General features: G+C 38.1%; 1 protein-coding gene across 2 annotated transcripts in view; it reads right to left on the bottom strand.

Moving 5' to 3' along the window:
• GALNTL6 (polypeptide N-acetylgalactosaminyltransferase like 6) overlaps window positions 1-19,941 on the bottom strand; it is a 129,255-nt gene that overhangs the window by 85,241 nt on the left and 24,073 nt on the right. For both annotated transcript variants that reach the window (XR_005565636.1, XM_039386799.1), the window contains exon 2: window positions 5,212-5,397. Coding sequence is in view for 1 of the 2 variants with exons in the window: in XM_039386799.1 (XP_039242733.1) it covers window positions 5,212-5,368 (157 nt within the window). In the remaining variant the exon portion in view is untranslated. The remainder of the gene's footprint in view (window positions 1-5,211; window positions 5,398-19,941) is intronic.

Here is a 19,941-nt window from a genome sequence, read left to right as displayed (position 1 = left end):
AAAAGGTAAAAAAAATAAGATATGCTGACTGCAAGAACTAGGCAGAAGAATGGCTTGAAATCAGGAAGTACAGAGAAAATCCGAAAGGATTGACATGAAAGGACAGTAGAAAAACTACCTACAAACCCCTGAAAAAACTAAAATCTCAACATTCCAAGAATAATAAAGCTTTTTCTCTGAATGGCAGCCTAGATCCTTTAAATTATTTAGTATAGGAGTTAGGGTCTATGTGGAAAACTTGGTTTTTGTTTTTAAGGCTTAGATTTCACTGGTGCTTGATAATACCCTAAAAATAATCAGAGGGCTCAGTATGGATTGAACACTTAGATAGGAAGGTGTACACCAGTCAGGTGTAGACCAATACTCGTACAATGATTAATAATACAGATTCTTCTTCCTTGCTTCTGAGGGACTGAAATTGAGAAAAATAGATTATTTTAGCAAAGCATCTGAGTTTTTATATTTATTCTAAGTTGCTGTTAAGAGGCTGTCCAAATCACTGCTGACCGCTAGTGAGAAATTACTGTGACTGGAAGTTCAGCAGGTTTTTACATCCTTATCCTTTAATAGTGAAATAAATTTAAAGCACAGGCTCTTACAAAATTCTAGGAAACTCATCTCAGAGATAATGGCTGCATTACTGTTGCTATTCCAAACATAATTACATTCACTAGTATACTGTGTAGTGTTATCTGTGATCATTATATAAAGTCACTTCTACATAGTCTCTTTCCGGTGATGGTCCTGCTAATAGTTATAGGACTCATAACAGTCTGACTCTGTTCCCCCCCTTCTAAATTGATTGGAGGAGAGAAACTAAGTGGGATTGATTTGGCTGGAGCAGGTCAAAGGTAGACTCATAACGCTTTAGCATCCCTCTCTTCATCTTTAAAAGCTGCTGTCTTTAAATACACTGAGGGATTTGAAGTCTCCAAGTCACATGCAGAGATAGTCAGGGAGAAATTTATTTGAGCAATGCTCAAACTCAATACCAGTCTTCATTTTGCAACTCTCAAGAATTTTGTAAGTATGATGATGCTTACCTGCCTGCTTTTGTGTATTTCTGCAGAACTTACTTCTCAGCCCCCAAAATGTTTTAGAGATGAGGAACCATGGGAAGATCTTGACTTTTGATGAAACCAGGGCGTTTAGTTGTGCACACCAAAAAGCAGAGTAACCAAAGTTGCAGCCTCAATGTTTCTTTCATATGCCTAAAATAATGTATTTTGCATATATACTACTTAGGCTTAAATGTAGCATGAATAAGAATTTAGGAAACAGAAAAAAAGTCTGTAGGGTTAGCTTTCACATTTCACAAGGGTGCTGGTATCATAGCTTTAGAGATGTAAATATGCTGCTGCGTTTGTCAGCTACTGCTCTTTACCCCACCTGCTCCTAATGCAAGACACCCAAAAACACTGCATAAATGCTTCACAATTTCTTTTCCGTTGCCTTTATTCATCATCCTCTCACAAACTCCTACTGGTGTATGAAAATATCCATGCATTGTTTCAATGCATCTATGCTGCAGTTAAAGGGAAGAACAGACAGATAAGCATCACTGTACATGCAAAAATCTTGCAGGCTTCAGGGAAAGCCTGGGAAGAAGAGAGAACATTGCTCAGAGCTTTCTCCCTAGCAATTTTAAGCAATATATACACACATATTTGAATTCCGCACTTTCAGTATCAAACAGAGTGTGCATACATGGCAATAAACAAGAAGTTTTCAATATTGGATGAGGCACTATTTCAGTAGGTTTTATCTTTATGAGAAAGATGCACCTCTTTAATTTCAAGTGGTTGTTTCAAATTGACCTGGATAAAGTAACAATGCCAAGTTGCAAATACTCTTATTTTTGCAATTTTTCATTGCAAATACTATTATTGTCCTGCTTAAATATGAGATTACAGACAGTGACAACATTTGAGTGGTTCAGCAAATTATGTCTTGTTATCTGAGTTGTCATAAGTCCTTGTATCCTCAGTTTCCCCACTGACAAGCAATACATCATACACATGTTGTGGAGATGGATGGCTGTAGTGAGTGAGTGTTTTGATAACTTGCTAAGCATAATCTAATCATGATACAATTTTAATTTTTGGTCAGGAAAAAAACACATTTTAACAAACCTAGTTCTGGTACCCTATGGGACTACTGATCTATTGCCCATCTCTCCGCTTACTTCTCCTGCAGTAACATCAGGAGAAGGAAATATGTGCCTGCACCTTTCAGCTGGTTCACCATTCAGTTTCTTATCTGCAATAACTGTGACTTCACACTGCACTAAACTGCCAACTACAGCAGCTAGAGCCCAAGTTACACCTTTCCTTCTGCTGACTTTATACCACCAAGGAGTGACAAAAAACAGCTGTATTTGCCAGCCTTTTTACATCACTACAGCTGCCCACTCAGTGAATATGAGTATCTGGTATCTCAGTGTCTTATCTAAGTTTAACGGCCCTTTTAAGCTAAATAAACTAAATAAAGCTTAAAGAAAATAAAGGCATTTTACACCAGTTTTTAAGAAAGCAAAACAAAGGACTGTAACTGCAAACAACTGTGGCTCAGCTCTACAAAGCCAATTAGACACCCTACAAGTAATAAAATAACTCAGTTTTCCTTTGGTCTAAAAGCTGACAGTCAATTCTGAAAATATAAGTTAGATACTTAAATGTAAGAACCATCTTTAAGTGATTGCTCTCAGTTTCTTCACCACCCCCTTGTCCTCTAACTTTCAAGGTCTTGTTCTGAACAAAAGCTGGGCTGGAACAGTGGAAACCACTGCCCCTCTCAGTGAAGGCTGCCAGCCCAGAGCAGGGCTGAACTGTGTTCTTGATACTGTCTCCCACAGCATTCTCCTGGAGAAGCTGGCAGTTTAGATGGGTGCACTCTTCACTGGGTAAAAAACTGGCTGGATGACCAGGCCCAGAGAGTGGTGGTGAATGGAGTTAAATTCACTTGCAGAAGGTCACAAGTGATGTTCTCCAGGGCTCAGTACTGGGGCCACTTCTCTTTAACATCTTTATCAACGATCTAGATGAGGAGATCAAGCGCAACCTTAGTCAGTTTGCAGATGACACCAAGAGTGTCAATATGCTGGAAGGTAGGAAGGCTCTGCAGAAGGATCTGGACAGGCTGGATCAATGAGCTCAGGCCCGGGGGTCACAACAACTCCATGCAGCACTACAAGCTTGCGGATGCGTGGCTGGAAAGCTGCGTAGAGGAAAAGGACCCGGGGGTGCTGGCTGACAGGTGGCTGAACATGAGCCAGCAGTGCCCAGGTGGTCAAGAAGGCCAATGGCATCCTGGCCTATATCAGCAAAGTATGGCCAGCAGGACCAGGGCAGTGATCACACTCCTGTACTGGGCACTGGTGAGGCTGCACCTCAAGTCCTGTGTTCAGTTTTGGACCCCACACTACAGGAAAGACATTGAGGTGCTAGAGAGAGTCCAGAGAAGGTCAGCAAAGCTGGTAAAGGTCTGGAGCACAAGTCTGCTGAGAAGTGGCTGAGAGTACTAGGGTTGTTCAGTCTGGACAAAAGGAGACTTAGAGGAGACCTTATTACCCTTTATAACTACCTGAAAGTAGGTTGTGATGAGATGGGGGTCAGTCTCTTTTCCCAGGCAAGTAGTGATAGGAGAAGGGGAAATGGCCTCAAGTTGTACCAGGGGAGGTTCACATTGGGTATTAGGAAAAAATTCTTCACTAGTTAAGCATCAGAACAGGCAACCCAGGGAAGTGGTGGGCTCAACATCCCTGGAAGTGTTCAAAAAAGGCGTGGACTTGGCACTTCATGATATTGTTAGTGGACATGGTGGTATCAGGTGAAAGGTTGGACTTGATGATCTTGCAGATCTTTTCCAATCTTAATGACTCTATGGCTCATTTCAGAGAAGAAAGCAAGAAAAGGAACTGGTTTTGCAACTTGCAGTTTTCCCATGTTAAAGTTTGCAAAATAGAAGGGTTACTGCTGTAACTTAGCAAAAGACTTCGGAGGACAAAAGTGAGAAACTTCCTGAGATTTTTTTAATTTGTGGCAATCTATTATGAGAAGTGGGGCAAAACCAGAAAACAAAGGAAATGTGGCTGTATATGTAGAGTGCTCTAGAGGGTTTAACAGCTACTTGTTGGGGATGCTTGTTGAAGGCATGTTAAAACTTGTATTTTTCTCTGCTCCTTTATACCATTTGTGCTTCACATGAAGTCATGGAGGTTATTTTTAAAAATGTAGATGTTGTGACTAAGGGCAAAGGGGTAACAAGGGGAAAGACTGTATGTATAATTTGATACAGAAACTAGAAAGTATAAAAATTTAGAATTTTGTGCATTATCTTGTTATTGATCTGAAGAGAAACTAGTATTTTTTTTTTGGTCTCTAGTGATAGTTCATTAGCAGAACAGCACATCTTGCCTGGAAATGCTTTATCAGCTTACTGTGTGGCCCAACAGTCCAAACAACAAAATTCAAGAAATAATAACCATTAATTGGTGAAACCATAACCTGTTCTCCACTTACAACAGGCTTTTTTAATTAATACAAATTTCTTTAATAGGAAACTCAGAAATTTTCTTTGGTTACGGTAGCAAAAGAAGCACTCACTTTACAAAGCATATACACTTTGCATGTAGTCAGGTGCGTAGAAAAGCGGACATTGTTTTCTGAAGTGAAATCCTAGGCTACAATCGATTCTTTCCATTCCTTTGACTAATGGAGCTTTGCTGGCTGCAGCTGGAATCCAGCAAAGCAGTCAATAGCATATCATTCTTTCTGAGCTTCCTGTTGTGAATGTAGTTGCTACTGGCTTTAACACTAAGGCCTTGGATACATTTACAGTAAAAACTGTTTTAGTGAAACGTGGAAGACTAGGAAGGAGTACAATACCTACATAAGAAAACTTTCCTGGTATATAATAAGGACATAGCATAGTACTAGATTTAGTAGTGTATTTCGTAGTATTAATAATAAAACACATTGTAACTATATTAGGCCAAAGAGATACTTCAAAATTTTACTAATTCTTTAGTCATAAGAAACAAAATAGAGCTGCTTACACTTCTCAGAGTTCTCTCTCATGATGACACTCCACACACTGCAGCAGAACTTCAAACACTTTGATAAAGTGTATGTCCTGCTTATTGTGGGACACAGCTTCAGTTGTTTGCTCTATGTTCTAATTTTAATGTCTGATGAACGCTCATACACTTACTAAGCAAGGGAGGCAGCCAATTCACGTTGACTTCGCAATGGGAATCCAGAAATGTCAAGACTTCTCCTCTAGCCAGTGAGGCTCCTAGCAGTCTGGTTCGAATGAGCCCTTCTCGTTTCTTGGTTCGTACAATCCTCACTTTGGCAAAACGGACCATGTATTCCTCCAGCTTCTCTTTTAAATGTTCTAGAAGGAAGGGCAAAAAAAGCGTCAGTGGTGCCAGGCCTGGAGGAACCAACAGAAGGACAGGTTGGCATATAACCTGCAAGCAGCTTATCTACTTCCATCTCTTGTCACTTCAAGTCCTTCAAACTGCCATAAATCCTCCCAGAAGTGGTTCAGAAAGTGCAAATATTCTCTGTTTTATCACACAGAGGAAGACACTGACACACTGCTGCAGTTGCTACTGGCAACCTGCCATCCACAATATAATAGCCAAAACAACTGCAGGATATTCATCCATCCTCTGGTTCCTGCAGCCCAAGGCCATATAAACATTCTGGCATGCTGTTTTAGAAACAGTGTCCTTTCCAAATGGGTCTCCTATATCAACTAATTATGAAGAACTATGCATGGAAATAAATTTTAAAAAATAAAACTAGAATGGTTATGTTGTTTTTGCAATGGAAAGGGAAACAGATATGAAGAAAGATCTTAATAGCTGGATATCAGCATGAAGCACATAGACAGACAGCTGACTTCCTAGTAAAATCAAGCTGTAAATGTAGAATAGTTGATAGGTTCTCTGATCTGCAAAATCCATCTCTGTATCACAAAACATCATCTTTGTTAACATTTTTTCTTCTGACTAGAAACGCACACTAAAAATAATAAAAAAACCCAACAACAAAAAACACCCTATAGTTTAACTGCTTCCTAAATACATCTACAACACAAATCCTGATCTTTGGTCTTTGCTGTAAAACCTCAACTTTCCAGACTCATTACTTTAGAAAAATATGATAACTTCATTTGTAAAGGAAAAAGGGAGAGAAAAGCTTAGTCTCTGATAATTAAAACTGTTGATAAGCCACATTTAGTGATGCTAGGGGTTGCAAGCTAAGTTTCAGTGAAATGGCTTTCCCAGGTTATGATTGTTTCTTACATTAGTTACTGATTCTTTGGACTTTTAGGGACAGCACAGGCCTTGATTCAGACATTATATCATAATAGATTGCAAGAAATCCAAAAGGACTGCCATTTAGCAGTACTCTGGAGTACTGGAGTACCTGCTGACACACAGACTACAGGTAATGAGCAAATAAGTCACAGTGCAGACAATTCAGGATCTTGTGTGAAAATAAAATTAAGCTCCACTGAAGCAGAGCTTCCTGCACATGCTCCTTCTCATCTCCCTTCTGTCCTAGTTAACAAACACGTAAGACTCTCCAAATTTACCTGTAAATTAGGAGGAAGTAGAATACTGATGTGTAGTTATGTGTATTCAGTGGGAGAGTGCTACACTGGATGCTCCTCTGCACTGAGGAATCCTGATGCATGCTGGTACAGAAGAGGGACCTGGGAACATCAGCTTGCAAGGATTACAGAACAGGATGGGGCTTTTGGGAGGAGAAAGTCGACACTTTGGAGATGTGCTGAGTCAAGAGAGTGGTTTGTGTTCATAATACTGCTCAGGAGAAGTATTAGAGCAAGTGAGGAAAGCCAAGATTGGGAGGGTGGGAGAAAGAATGACATTCAGATAAATAGAAAATGGTTTTTGTTTTCTACTCTGTGGTTGACTGTAGAATATACATTTAAATTCTGAAATAAGAAGGAAAGAGGTATCCCTTTATCTATCCCATTTCACTACTTACATACTCAATAAAAACCCAACACAATCCCTCAAAAGTCACAATGTCAAGAGATGTTTTTTGTCCTGAATGGTGGGCTTTTGTATGACCAACCATATTCACAAGACAAAGCTTGTGTGCTACTCTGACTCATTTTAGGTACCAGCTACAATTCAGTATTGTGACTGAACTGAGGTTCATTCAAGTCTTGGATCATTTTGTGTCCACAGGTAAGACACTTTAAAGTGTGTATTTATTGAACTGTTTTCCTGTTTTTATGAGCTCCATTGAGACTATTCCCTTGGTGCTGGAACACAGAAGAAGGGAAATAGAGTTTAAAAACAAAGATACAAAGACCTTGCAGGTAATATAAGAAAGTCTGTTAGGGTTGTCAGTCTGGATTTTTTTCTATATTGTAAATCGTATCATCTAATAGCCAGGAAAAATGAAACAGCTCCAAAGTGACAGGTTATTACATATTTCCAGAGTAAATCAAACCTAATCTGTTAGGTACCATAGCTTCTGTTAGTCCTCAGACACCAGAAATTTCCTGTATTTCTCTAAGGTCACCTAACCTTTTTCCTTTGACCTCTTCCACCCATAAGTTTGCACTGAATAGTGCATAGAGACACAGCACCAAGAGCAAGACCACATTGCTGTGCACTATACAGATAAGTGTTGCCTGTGTATTTTGGTGCTGAAAAAAATCTCCGGAGCAGTTAATTAGGGGTGAGATAAGAAAGGGTTTATTTGCAAAGGCAGTAGGTGATATACGACGCGCGCCCGCCGTGCCTGAGAGGTTACATTTTATAACACTGTCCATCCAATCCCAAATGTGTCCACCCTGTGGCCTTTCCTCTGGACCGCCCCGGGCCCACCCCCTTAGAATTGGGTCTGGGGACTTTTTGGGACCACCTACTTCATCATTCTCATCATCCTCAGAGCACAAAGGGTACATAGTTACCTAATTTTTGACCGTATTCTGTGGTTTAGGCCCTGATATGCTGTTCTGTCAACTGTTTAGGCCTTTGCCTTGACAAAAGACTAAACACTCTGCTGTATTCAGAAGCAGGATTGATATGGAAAGCATAGAATGGGGTAAGAGGGTTAGGGAATATATAAACAAGGCTGTTGGAGAGAGGGAAAGGAACAAGGGATAAAGAAGGAAGGGGTTTCTGCTTTTAAAAACCTACCTATAAAACTTACAAGTCTTACAAATATTAGAAAAATAAAAAAACCATTAGGGGCTTAAGGTATCATAAGTAATAAAAAGAATCAGGTTACTCAGCCTGAACACAGCTCTCCAATTGTGGAAGCAAGCATTAAATGCCTTGGTTATAGTGCAAATCTCCCATCATCACCTGCCTACCCTTAGAGACTCCAGTTGATCAGAGCATAGCTCTGAATTTGATTATGTATCAGATACAATTACTTTAGTCTTCCTTGTGAGCTGGTTCTATGCAGTTTCCATCCTTGTATGTGAAGGCAGCTACCAAGAAAGCATTGAAACTCTCTGATGGAGAGAAGCAGGAGCCTTACTCGAACAACCCAAATTGTTTGTGGTATCGCTAGGCTCTCTGCTGCCTGTAGGCACACCTGAATTGGACATTCACTAGTTAGGTGTCACAATGGTTAAGGTAAGGCCCTTTCAACAGGCAGTTTTGAATATGGCCACCACTGATGTTTAAATGAACTAATACAAATGCATTCTTTTCATGTATTCTGACTGTTAACATTTGTCTTGGGCCAAATTAATTCAGTGAAATTCAGTCTTTTACAAAGGACTTAATTTCATTCCTTTCACATCTTGCAGTGAGCAAATTCTGAAAGCTTGAGTGCCTATCTTTTCAGGAAAACACTTCAGAGAGAGATGATGTAAACTCTCATATTATGATACATTCTTTTCTGTTCTTATATCAATTGCTAAATAACAATGGAGTTGAATAATATGATTTGATTGTCATCAGTTGTATTGGACCTTGAACTCCATGAAATCAATGGTAGTTCACACTGTTCTTTCATTGCTTCATATTCCCCGCAAACTCAGGAAAAAGGTCTCTCAAATTTTAAACTTTTTTTTTTTCATGTGAGAATAATATATGAAATTCTGTGGAGCAAACAAGAGCTCTGTACCACCTTCCTCCCTCTCTCTCACATAGCTCTTCACACATTTCAGACAGCAGGTCACCTGATTTGTGAAGAACTGCATTAAAACATCCAGCACATCTTTTGATGTCAGAATCACATATCCCAAAATTGTTTTCATCTAGTCAATTAGTTCCATAACTGAATAATTTTATTATTTTTTCTCTGTTGCTCAAAGAACAAGTTGAAAAAAAGCAGTATACAAACATAATTTGCACACCTTGTTTACACAGAATTCTAAATGCATCCTCATTTAGACATATCTGGAAGTAGTCAGGAAGAAAATAAAACTAATAAATGGTAAATTTTATAGAGCTTATTTAGAAAAATGACATTAAAAGATCAAGTCTGCATACAAATCAACATATATAGATTACTAGAGATACATAAGGTATTAAAATTTTATAAAACAATTACATGTTAGTAATATCCTAACCGTTAAGTCACAACATAGCCAAAGAGATGCCTGTAGCAATACCTACTGTATCTTTAGCTCTGAGATATGGCAAGAAAGGTAGTTTTGGAATTTATTTGGGAAAAAAAAATCACAATAGCTACAGAAAACTATAAAAACACTGCAAAGTATTTAAGTTCAATGACCAACTCCAATATGGTTGTCAGAATCAAAAGACCTTAAAGTGAAGGAAAAAAATTCCCTTTTGGATCCATAAGTAATGATTTTTTAAACTTAAATCAATATGAAAGTGCTCTCATGCTCTATTTTCTCCTGTAATGTCTTGTAGCAATATCTGTTTTGAATCTTATCAACCTCTAAAAGCATAAATAAAGACAGAGTAACAGCCAGCAACAGTAGAACAGTATGTAGACCATAGGAGTTTTAAAGAAAACTGCAGTGTTTTTTACTATTTATATAAGTAGTAAAAGCATATCTTTCATGTTGAACCACTCATTAAACGTACTCCTGCTTTACTTAAGACTCTTTAAAGCAAAATGATAAGTCTTAAGGACCTTCAGTCAGCAGCTGGCTTTAAAGGCTAACTACTTAATGCAAGAGCCTGTGTTTGAGCCAAGGGTCATGAAGACATACCTGCTCTGACAGACAATAACTGGGAATCTCACAGCTCAACTGTTGCTTAAAACAGACAAGATTTTTGAATTCTCTGTATGGGAATAATTGTGATTAAAAAATGATCTCAGTGTTTGTGATCACTGACAAATTTGGATTTTTTTAGTCTAGTATTATGCCAAATATATTAAAATATACTGCCCCTTTTCACAGAATTCCATAAATTTCCTTTACAGAACACCAAATGATATTTTATTTCCTACAGTACAACTGCATTTTCTCACAGATTCCAATTATCTTGTTGCTAATATTATCTCCAGAAGAAGCATCTCACACACAAACCCTGTATATTACACACATACATTTACAAGTAAGTAAACTCAAGTGCACAAGTAAACACACATGAATCAATGTCAGCGCAAACCTGTAATTCTAAACAAATTCTTTGAAAGAAATGATAATGCAGTGTGTAAAATAGAAAGTAACCTGTAATAAAAAGACCTTTAAATGTCCAAGGGACAACACATTTTGCTCATTTATTACCAAAGGAAGCAGTTCAAACAGGTTTGCCATGACAACAGAACAGGGAGGTAGGATGGTTTAATTTATATGCTGTAATATTACATAAATTCCACTTTCAGAGCTGGGCATGAGAGAGAAGCCAGTATTTAAATTCTAAGTGAGCTCTAAGTGGTACCTTTTGCATATAAAGTAGTCAAAGCCCCTGTCAGTGGATATGGCGAGCAAATGTCTAATTTGTAATTTAAAAGAAAATACATCATACTTTTCTTTACAGTGTTGATCAAATGAACCCATGAATCAGAAGTTTGACACATGCCAGTCACCTGCCAGGGTAAGAGTTGGCACAAGCGGTGACAAATAAAGGATAATGCATGGGCAGGAGGTTTACAGGCTGTCACTGCTCTGACAAGTGATGATAAAGGGAAGCATTATGTCTCTTCTTGTGACATCCTGTAAACAAATTCTCCATTGTAATTATTCTGTATGGGCCTCCTCTGTCTTCATTTAAAGTCTGGAGAAGTTTTTCTAGAATAATAGCAGACACACAATTGCCTGGTCATAGTAATTAAAGATCTACTCAAGCGGAGTATCCATTTACTTAATTTGGTGCCCAGAAATAAATTGGAAATCAAGGTTCTGCCTTTGTCAGGAAAAAATTGCATACTAGCAAAATGCAGAACTGCAATTCTTCTGTCTTGCTGGGATGCACACAGGAAGAATTTCATTATCACATTAGAACCACATGGCAACGTGTGTTATGTGACAAGAAATGTTCCCCCGGGTTTATAAGGTTATTGAGAAGGCATTAAAGAGACTTAAAAGATCATATGAAAGCTAGACCTGGTCTTCAGAACTTGCTTGACTGAAGTATGGCTCATGAAAAAGGAAGGAAAATAAAGCCTTTTGTTGAGCCCTGCTTCTGGACAGCCAGGCAGGTCTACCAAAATCTCTGCCTGTAACACAGCCCCTCTCCACCACCTCAAATTTCTGTCCAAAAGTACTGACAATTTCTGTTACAGTATCAGTGACCTGCAAATTATCAAACAATTAAGAGCAGCAAATGCCCAGATAAACAATCTGAACTTAATCTGTTCATTTCTAACCTTAATACCAGAAAAGGTATGCTGGCCTCTCCTGCTATCTCAGCACATGCACATGTGAGGAAGCAATGCCGCTAAAACCATAGCAGTCTGTGATCTTAGGTCAGTAAAACGATATACAAACGACTATTTTTGTTTGTGAAAATGAAAGCTGTCAAATGGCTATTTTGACATGCAACAGCCAGCTACTTTGAGGCTCAAGATTTTCCTCAATCTTTTTTATTCTTTGGCCAGCAGCAAAGAGCTTTGTGCCCCATAAGAACAGAAAAACCTGCAAGTACGTTTATGCACTATCCCTGGCTCTCATAGTGAGAAGGACCTCCATCACCTTATTGGGTCCTTTCTGCAAGTTGGGATTATCTTCCCAGGTAAAATTAGCAAGGATATCCTCCATTCCTTTCCTGAAGCCTTGAGCATACCTTTTTCCTCAAACAAATCAGCTTAATCTTTTGGTGACCGACTTAAGCTTGATAAAAAATACATAAAGGAAACTTAGTGGCCCATGGTTTTTCTGTTATTATTTGTTTTCTGCTGCAATTGACAAAATAGCCTTCTCCAGTGCAGTGTCATTATTTTTACTTTCCCTGCCTGTATATATGCTACCATAAAAGCAAATCAGACTGTAGAGAGAATACAAGATGATTCTGTGAATTTGGGTACATTTTTTTTTTCTCCCAGCTTCCTTTCAAATTTCTTATTTGCAGAAGGTTGGTTGGACGTGTTAGTTGAACATAGAAAGGTTATACAGTAAGCTGCCACTTTTTCTAGCCAAGTCAAACTCTACAAGGACAATTCCCCTATTTACAGCTCTGGATAAACTAATCCACTGTTGCACTACCCTTTTTGTGAATAAATCTTTCCTAAAATCCAAACTGAATCCTTCCAAGCTGCATTCTGGGGTTATTGCCTCTTATTGTACAATCTGCCAGTATCAGGCAGAATTTGGTTCTGTCACCAGTGCAATTCCCATTCAAGCTGCTGTGGGCAGCTACTAGACCACCACTTAGCTGCTGGTTTGCCAGACTAAACAAGTCCAGGTTTCTTAGCCTCTTCTCAAAGGTCACATACTTTTGGCCCATGCCAGTCCTGCCAGTCCTCAGCTAAGCTAACTCCAGCTGTCATCCTTCTTGAATCGCAGAGCCAAAACTGGATGCAGAATTACAGCTGTATGCAGATCCAACTTTGTTAAAAGCATAATTGAATTTTATCTGCTTACTCTCATCCTAGCATACCCCAATCCAATCTGCCTTCTTGGTGATTAAAGGCCATCACTTTCTCCTATTCACTTGGTATCCACTGTGATGTTTGCAGGGCCTTTACAACACACCAGCTATCCAGTTTGTACCTTTATTGGTATATGGGGTTATTCACCTAGGTACAGAATCTAGCACTCCTTGTTGAACTTCATGAGATTTATTTTGCTCAACTGTAGAACTTCCTATAATACTTGATGTGTCAATCACTTTCTCCATTTTAGTATCATCCCCAGATTTGCTGAGGGTATTCTGTCTCATCATGCAAGTTATTGGTGACTAACACTGACTCCACTACTGACCTAAGATATTCTGTCAAATAATCCTGACTAAGGAAACCTGGAGGAAAGATGGGGAAGTTTTCTGCCAAACAGACTCGAGCATCTCATCCCTAGCCATTCCAGATTACAGCAAGTTCCAGAAGCAGACAGGTAGCGTGGAAACTATTGGATATGGTAAGGCTAATACAGACTGATAAATAGGAGCAAAATTTATAACTCCTTGGTAAAATAGCAATAAGATTCATCTTATTTTAGTGTTAGATAACCCATTCTTTCCAAATGGTTTTGCACACCTAAGAGTAAGATCACTTGAGAAAACCTGTGTACTTACTGCTGATCTGAAGTAGCATTGTTTAGGGAGACATTTGTGCCAATCACTTGGAAACTTGTTTTGGTTGTGATGTTTGAGTTAGCTGGCTTGAGGCAAGCTAAAAAGCAGTCTCTTTATTCTGATATTAATAACGAGCCAAGCTAAAATGCAGTTTCTTTTTCTGATCTTAATAATAAGTCAAAGTCCTTGGATGATATACTATAAGTCTATGGAGAGTATCCTGAATGTGTAATAGTTCTGTTCACTGCTTGCACATCAATGACTATAAACTCCTAGATATCACCTTCATTTTGATGTTGAATTTCAACTTCAGCCTGTTAAAGTTGAAAGAATCTCCAGAATCAATTGTAAATACACGTTCTTCTGCCACAGTCTGAAAAGGTCAGAATTACTAAGAGTAGGAGGCTGAACAGAGCAGATAAATACATAGTTTAGCTTGATTTCCTTCATGATAGACTTAATATAAGTTTCTCTGAACAAATCTCTTTTGTTGTGTGTCTCATATAGTCATAAAAAAAGTGCAACTGGGACTGCAGAATCTGTAAGGCTAGCTGGATTTGCTGAGACTTTTTCAGCCTATAGTTCCACTCAACAGATACATGCAGAGGTCCTGGTATCTCCTTGTTCCACTTCCCTGAGCCCAGGTAATTGTGACTTACCACAGTTGTTCTGTTGTTCTGTCCCAGAAGCACCTGGGACCTCTTTGTCAACAAGATGAGTGTCCAGGTGATTACACACACGTTACTCAGATATAGGGTGTGGTGACTGCTTACACGATGCCACTGAAGAATTATTGAACTCTTGAGGTAATTTTCCATTCCAGATTTTGTGAACAGGGAGAGGAGTGAAACACTTCATTTTTAGTTTGCAGCAATTTAGCATAGTAAGTTAGACCAAACCATAAGCAACTGTATGTGCCCCCACCTATTTTTTAATGCTTCCCCAATATTAACTTTGAAAAAAGTGAGGAAATATGTTATTTTTTTAGCTCTGTTCCACTCTTTGTATGCAAGTAGTTTGCCATCTATAATACATGGATGAATAATTTTGTTCACCAGAGGAAGAACACATTATAAAATACAACCACCTTATGCTGGATAAGGAGGTTGGTTAAGAAGATACAGCAAAGCAGTCTTAAATGAGAAGGAAAAATTAATTAACAGGAAATTATTTTTGCTGCAAGGTAAACATAATAATTGCTTGATTTGGAATGTGATCAAGAAACCAAACCAATTAATGACACAGCAGATTAAACAGGAGAGAGCTCTTAGTGCACAAACAGGAAACAAAAGCTACATTCTTCTCTGCTTGTCCTCCAGCTAACTATATAGGCTGAGAGCACTGAAAGTACAGTGACTGACCTCAAGGGTGAAAAGAAACCATACAACCCACTTTGAATGGCAGTTTGCAGAATATTTCACGCCCTGGAATAACTTTACCACAACAGCAGCATGGCTCATGGAATAAATTCAACCAAACTGGGAAGAATTTGTTCCCAGTATAATTTTGGTAGTCCTGAAATTCCTGTTACCCATACGAGCATACTCAGGTATGCCCACTTGGGTGATGAGAAAGAAGGCAGAAGAGGTTGAAAAAGCTTTTTTATGAGACAGTTTTTTTACAACAAAGACTTTACTGTGGTGTAGCAGGGCTCTTCATCCTGGAATGTGGTCAATCAACTCAAAAGGACAATGTCCTATTTGCAAATCTAGGTGGTGGGCTGAGAGGGGGCCCACATACTGATTTTGGTACTGAATTATGCTAAAAGCAGTCTGGTTCATCAACCCCAAATCAACATGCTGGTAGTGAGGTGAAGATTTGAAAGATAAGCTGCTAAGCTGACCTGGAGACATGTGACTGAAAGTCAATCACTTTATACTATAAAAATCTAGTCCACTTTTATACAATCAGAGTCTTCTAACATACTCTTCTTGGAGTGTGCAAAGATCCTCCCTTGAAGTGGGGACGCCCCTTCAAGGATTCTCCTTGAGCTTAGGAGAAAGAGATCTGTTCACACGTGTTGGTATGGTGCGTTACACTGATCTCTAATGATTGTTTCTTTTTGCTAACTTTAATACAATTGCTTTGATATAATTGCTTTGATATAGTGCACTATACTATACACTTCTAGTAGTTTTACCTTTTATGTTGTGTAGTAAATAATTCTAAGATCCTTTGTATAATTATTTGTCATAATAAATAATTCATTTTATATAACTATACCTGGTTTGCCACCTTTAACCCTGCAAGAACAAAGTTGTATTTAAAACCCTTGACAAAGTCTGGGGCTAAGGTTGGATCCAGCCAACCCAGGTTCGTTTCTGAGAAGTTTAGAAAGCAAAGGGGTTCTTTCTGCACCTCATGATTCAATGGGAGGGCTTCTCTAACAAACTTTGTCTAAAGCCCCACTCTCACCTGCGATGTGCATGCATGCAATTGCTTTGGTACTTTATTACACCACTAATTCAACAAATATAACCCTGGCTACAGCTCGAACAAGGATCTGGGCAACTGCATTAGCTATCAGGGAAACTATAATAAGTATACAGTAAGATAATGAAGAAATGTACAGCTGCCTTTACAGAACATTCTCTGGATGCAATTACGTAGTACAGATCTGCCAAAAGAGTGACCTTGCTGCATTAAAATTTGATTCTTTTTAACAGGTCTGTTTACTACACAGGCATTTATACAGTAATTTGCCCCCAAGGGAAGCATATTGTGAGATTCCTTCCAGGTTCCAAGGCCAATTAGAAGAATGTTATTAAGCGAATCCAGGGAAGTATAACTTTCCTTAAGATCAATACATTACTCACAAATGCTATCCTCTTGCTTTCAGAGTCACAATTTTGCATCCTGACAATATTGATTGTTTAAAATTGTAAATGATGGCCTGTCAAGCAACACTTCCTTCTACCTTTTGTAACATATTTCTAACACTGCAAAAAGCCTTGCAGATTTTGAGACCTGTCTTTCGACTGACATTTTCTCTGTTTTGCCTGAAACTATCTTTGATATACTCTTAATTCTTCCTCCAAAATATATCACTGACTTTTGCAATAGGTGCTGTTTTTCTCTCATTCTGCTCTTTTTAACCTCTCAAATGCCAAGGACAGATTATATTGGAGAACTAGTAAACCACCACTGTGAGGGTAGCACTGACCTTATATGTGCAGAGGACTGTAACACTTGTCTTTGGGAACAGGGAAAATAGAAGTCACAGAACTCATGTAACTACTTTTTAAGTGGCATCTAATTCTACAAGAGTAATTCTACTGACATTCTAACTCATTGTAAACCTTAGGTTCTACTAACAAGGTATTGTAATATAGCCATCTACTAAGAAAATCTTTGAATAATTTTCTGCCTAACTGAAAGGGCTACACTTCTGTAGTTCTTTTGCATTGTATGTGGTAGCCATCCCAGGTAAATGGTCAGGTCCTAAAGAGAGGTTCCAATTAATCTTGTTCCTCAAGAATTCAGTGGGTGTTTTTTCCTATTGCACAGGTTTGTTCTTGTAAATAAGTCCTTGAAATATGCTTTGAAACTGAGATTTCAAAGTATGAAAGAGAGCATGGGCAACATCCTTATTCTCCTTGAAATTTGATATTATATCAAGAGGTTGCTCTTGCCTTCCAACTTTTGTACCAACATTTTTACTTTTAAAAATGCCCTCTCTGATACGGGAACTGGAGTTCTGAGGCACAAAGTCTCTCCTATGGAGTGATGAATTTACCTATGCTCTGCATAGTGCAACAAGATAAAACATGAAGATACTCAATGAGGTTTCTCTAATCTACTGAAAGAGGCCCTAAATTCCTAGCAGTGCAAATGTTAGAACTAAGTATGGATCCATAAACTTCTAATTATCTACGTATCTCATGACTTTTATTTCCTATAACAAAGCACCTGGCATTACTGGACTTTTTACAGCTGGAATGCAGGCCTTTATAAGCTTTAAGAACATTGATTGTTGAAGCAAATATCCAGTTCCTTCTCTCAATTGCTGCATTCCATCATCCAAATATTTTCTTTTCTTAGTTGTTATTTTGAGAGTTTTCCCCTTTTCAACTTTGTCTAGAGTGGAAACACAATCCTTCTTCTCATACTTTGATACTAGAAAGTTTTTGTTTTTACTAAGCTAGAACTGTAGTTCCCAAAACTGTTTCACTCATTTAATTGCAAAAGTTAGCTGTGTTGTTAGTATAACCTTTGCACTCACTGCTATGTCAAGGAGCACAGTGAAAGAAGGCGGGGTTAATATTACTGAAGAGGTTTTCAGAAAGCCGCAGTCCATGGGAATTCTCTGACAACCTCCTGGCAAAGGAAAACAATCAGTTTAAGTCATGTTTTTTAGATTAGGTCAGGTATCTTTTTTACCCCCTTTCAATATTTGCAACAAACAGTTTGCTTCCAAAATTAGGTAGACAGAAATCTTATCATGAAAGAGTTAGACTGCTGCCTGGGTTACATACTTTGAAGCATGAGAATTAATTATCAAAAAGGAAACTATTCTCTGTTCATAGACTAATCTGCTATGATGATGTTCCTCTACATAATGAGGCAAACACTGATGCATAATTAGGCATCTCCTAACATCAGTATGAGCTATTAATCAAACAATAACACATGTTTTTTCATGGATAGATAATCCGCTTTTCACTTTTTATTTAAAACAAGAAAAAGAATAAATAAATGAGCTGCTACATAAATCAAGCTTTGGAAGAGGAGACATCGAGTTCTTTCTTTTCTTTGTTATGTTTTTCTCCCTTTGTTTTAAACATTGAATCAATCTTTCTTTTCCTATCTCTCAGTTGTCACAAGCTGTTCTGCAGTATCACTAATGCTCTTCACATCCTTTTTAGTTTTGCAGGTTGCCTCATTAAGGATAAGAAACAGAATGACATACTGAATATTAAACGAACAGATAAGACCTAAAGTTTAAATAATTAAATAAATAAATATTATATTGAATATTAACTAGCAGATCCAAGCTCCTAGCAGCTTTCATATGATGACAATGGAATTAGGCTTAGACTATGCCCATACATTTCTATGCAGCTTATTTTGAACACTCCTCCAAAACCTACCCTCACCCAAATTGCTGTCTGCCTTGCAAGATCAGAAGACAGAGGATGTGACATAGAATATAATCTAGTATTTTTTATTTTATGGTAACATGGTCATCTCTGGATATAAGGAATAAGGATGGCATGGACTGTTCTAAGTTCCCTTGGAAAACTGAGCCTTAGGCTTGTTCCACTTTCATATGGACAGACACATGTATTCAGATCCCAACACAAGAATTTGTTACATCTGGCCTTTACTTGTATAAACACAGCTTTGTTCCTAGTGATCTTTTCAAATCTGTCATAAGTAAAGGATTAATGGACTAGCTGGTATCAAGTGAAAAATAAATCATTGTCAGGAGCATGTCTTACTGCTCTTAAAAAGTTTAAACTATTTCAAAATCAGAATGGACATATCTGCTTTACAGCATTTTACCAATCTTTAAAGATGGACAAAGTGCTGTAATTCTGAACACGATTTTCATACCTTTATTACTGTAAAAACTACAGATTATAGAATCAATAGAGGACATAATCTTTGTGTTTCATATTTCCTTTGAAATTTCCTTGATACATGAAAAATAACATTTTAAATCTATATTAGAAATACCTGAATTTAAAAAAATATATGGACAGAAAAACAAAAGATGGTGTCATTTTCATGACACTTTTATTAAAGCACTTTTTATTGAGTATTCAGTGGACCTTCAATATCTTGGCTGATCCAAGAAGTCCCACTGGTCCTGACCAGAACTACATGAATCTTCCCCTCACCACCATCTTTTCACTAAACTGGAAGTGTTGTGGTTCACACAGTGTGTGTGACTCTACACTTCCCCCCAGTCTTGTGCTGGTGTGAGCTTTCCCACCTTTAACAAAACAAGTCTTTTTAAAGAAATGTCTAACAAAGGGAGTGGGAAAGTTACTGCCATTTGCTGCAAGAATTTATATTTTTAATCTATGTGTTCTCTGCACTCTAAGCTGAAAACCAGCCATGTGAAGATATACTGCGGTAAGCATGTTAAGTGTAATGCAAAAATAAATCAAGGCAGAAAATACTCTCCCTGCAAAAACTTTTCATTGTCTGAGATACATATCAAGACAAATAACCTCCTCCAGCTACTCAGAATCACATGAGCAGCTGTACCTTTCCAACAACCAACTTATTCATCGCCATGGAGGCTCCGGCAAGGACTTTTCTGGAAAATATAC

This window comes from Pipra filicauda, unplaced genomic scaffold (genome assembly GCF_003945595.2).
Source record: "Pipra filicauda isolate LSUMZ 115617 unplaced genomic scaffold, ASM394559v2 scaffold503_size409916_pilon, whole genome shotgun sequence".
Lineage (NCBI taxonomy): Eukaryota > Metazoa > Chordata > Aves > Passeriformes > Pipridae > Pipra > Pipra filicauda.
Note: the sequence above shows the minus strand (reverse complement) of the source record. Positions and strands in the feature narration are given on the sequence as shown.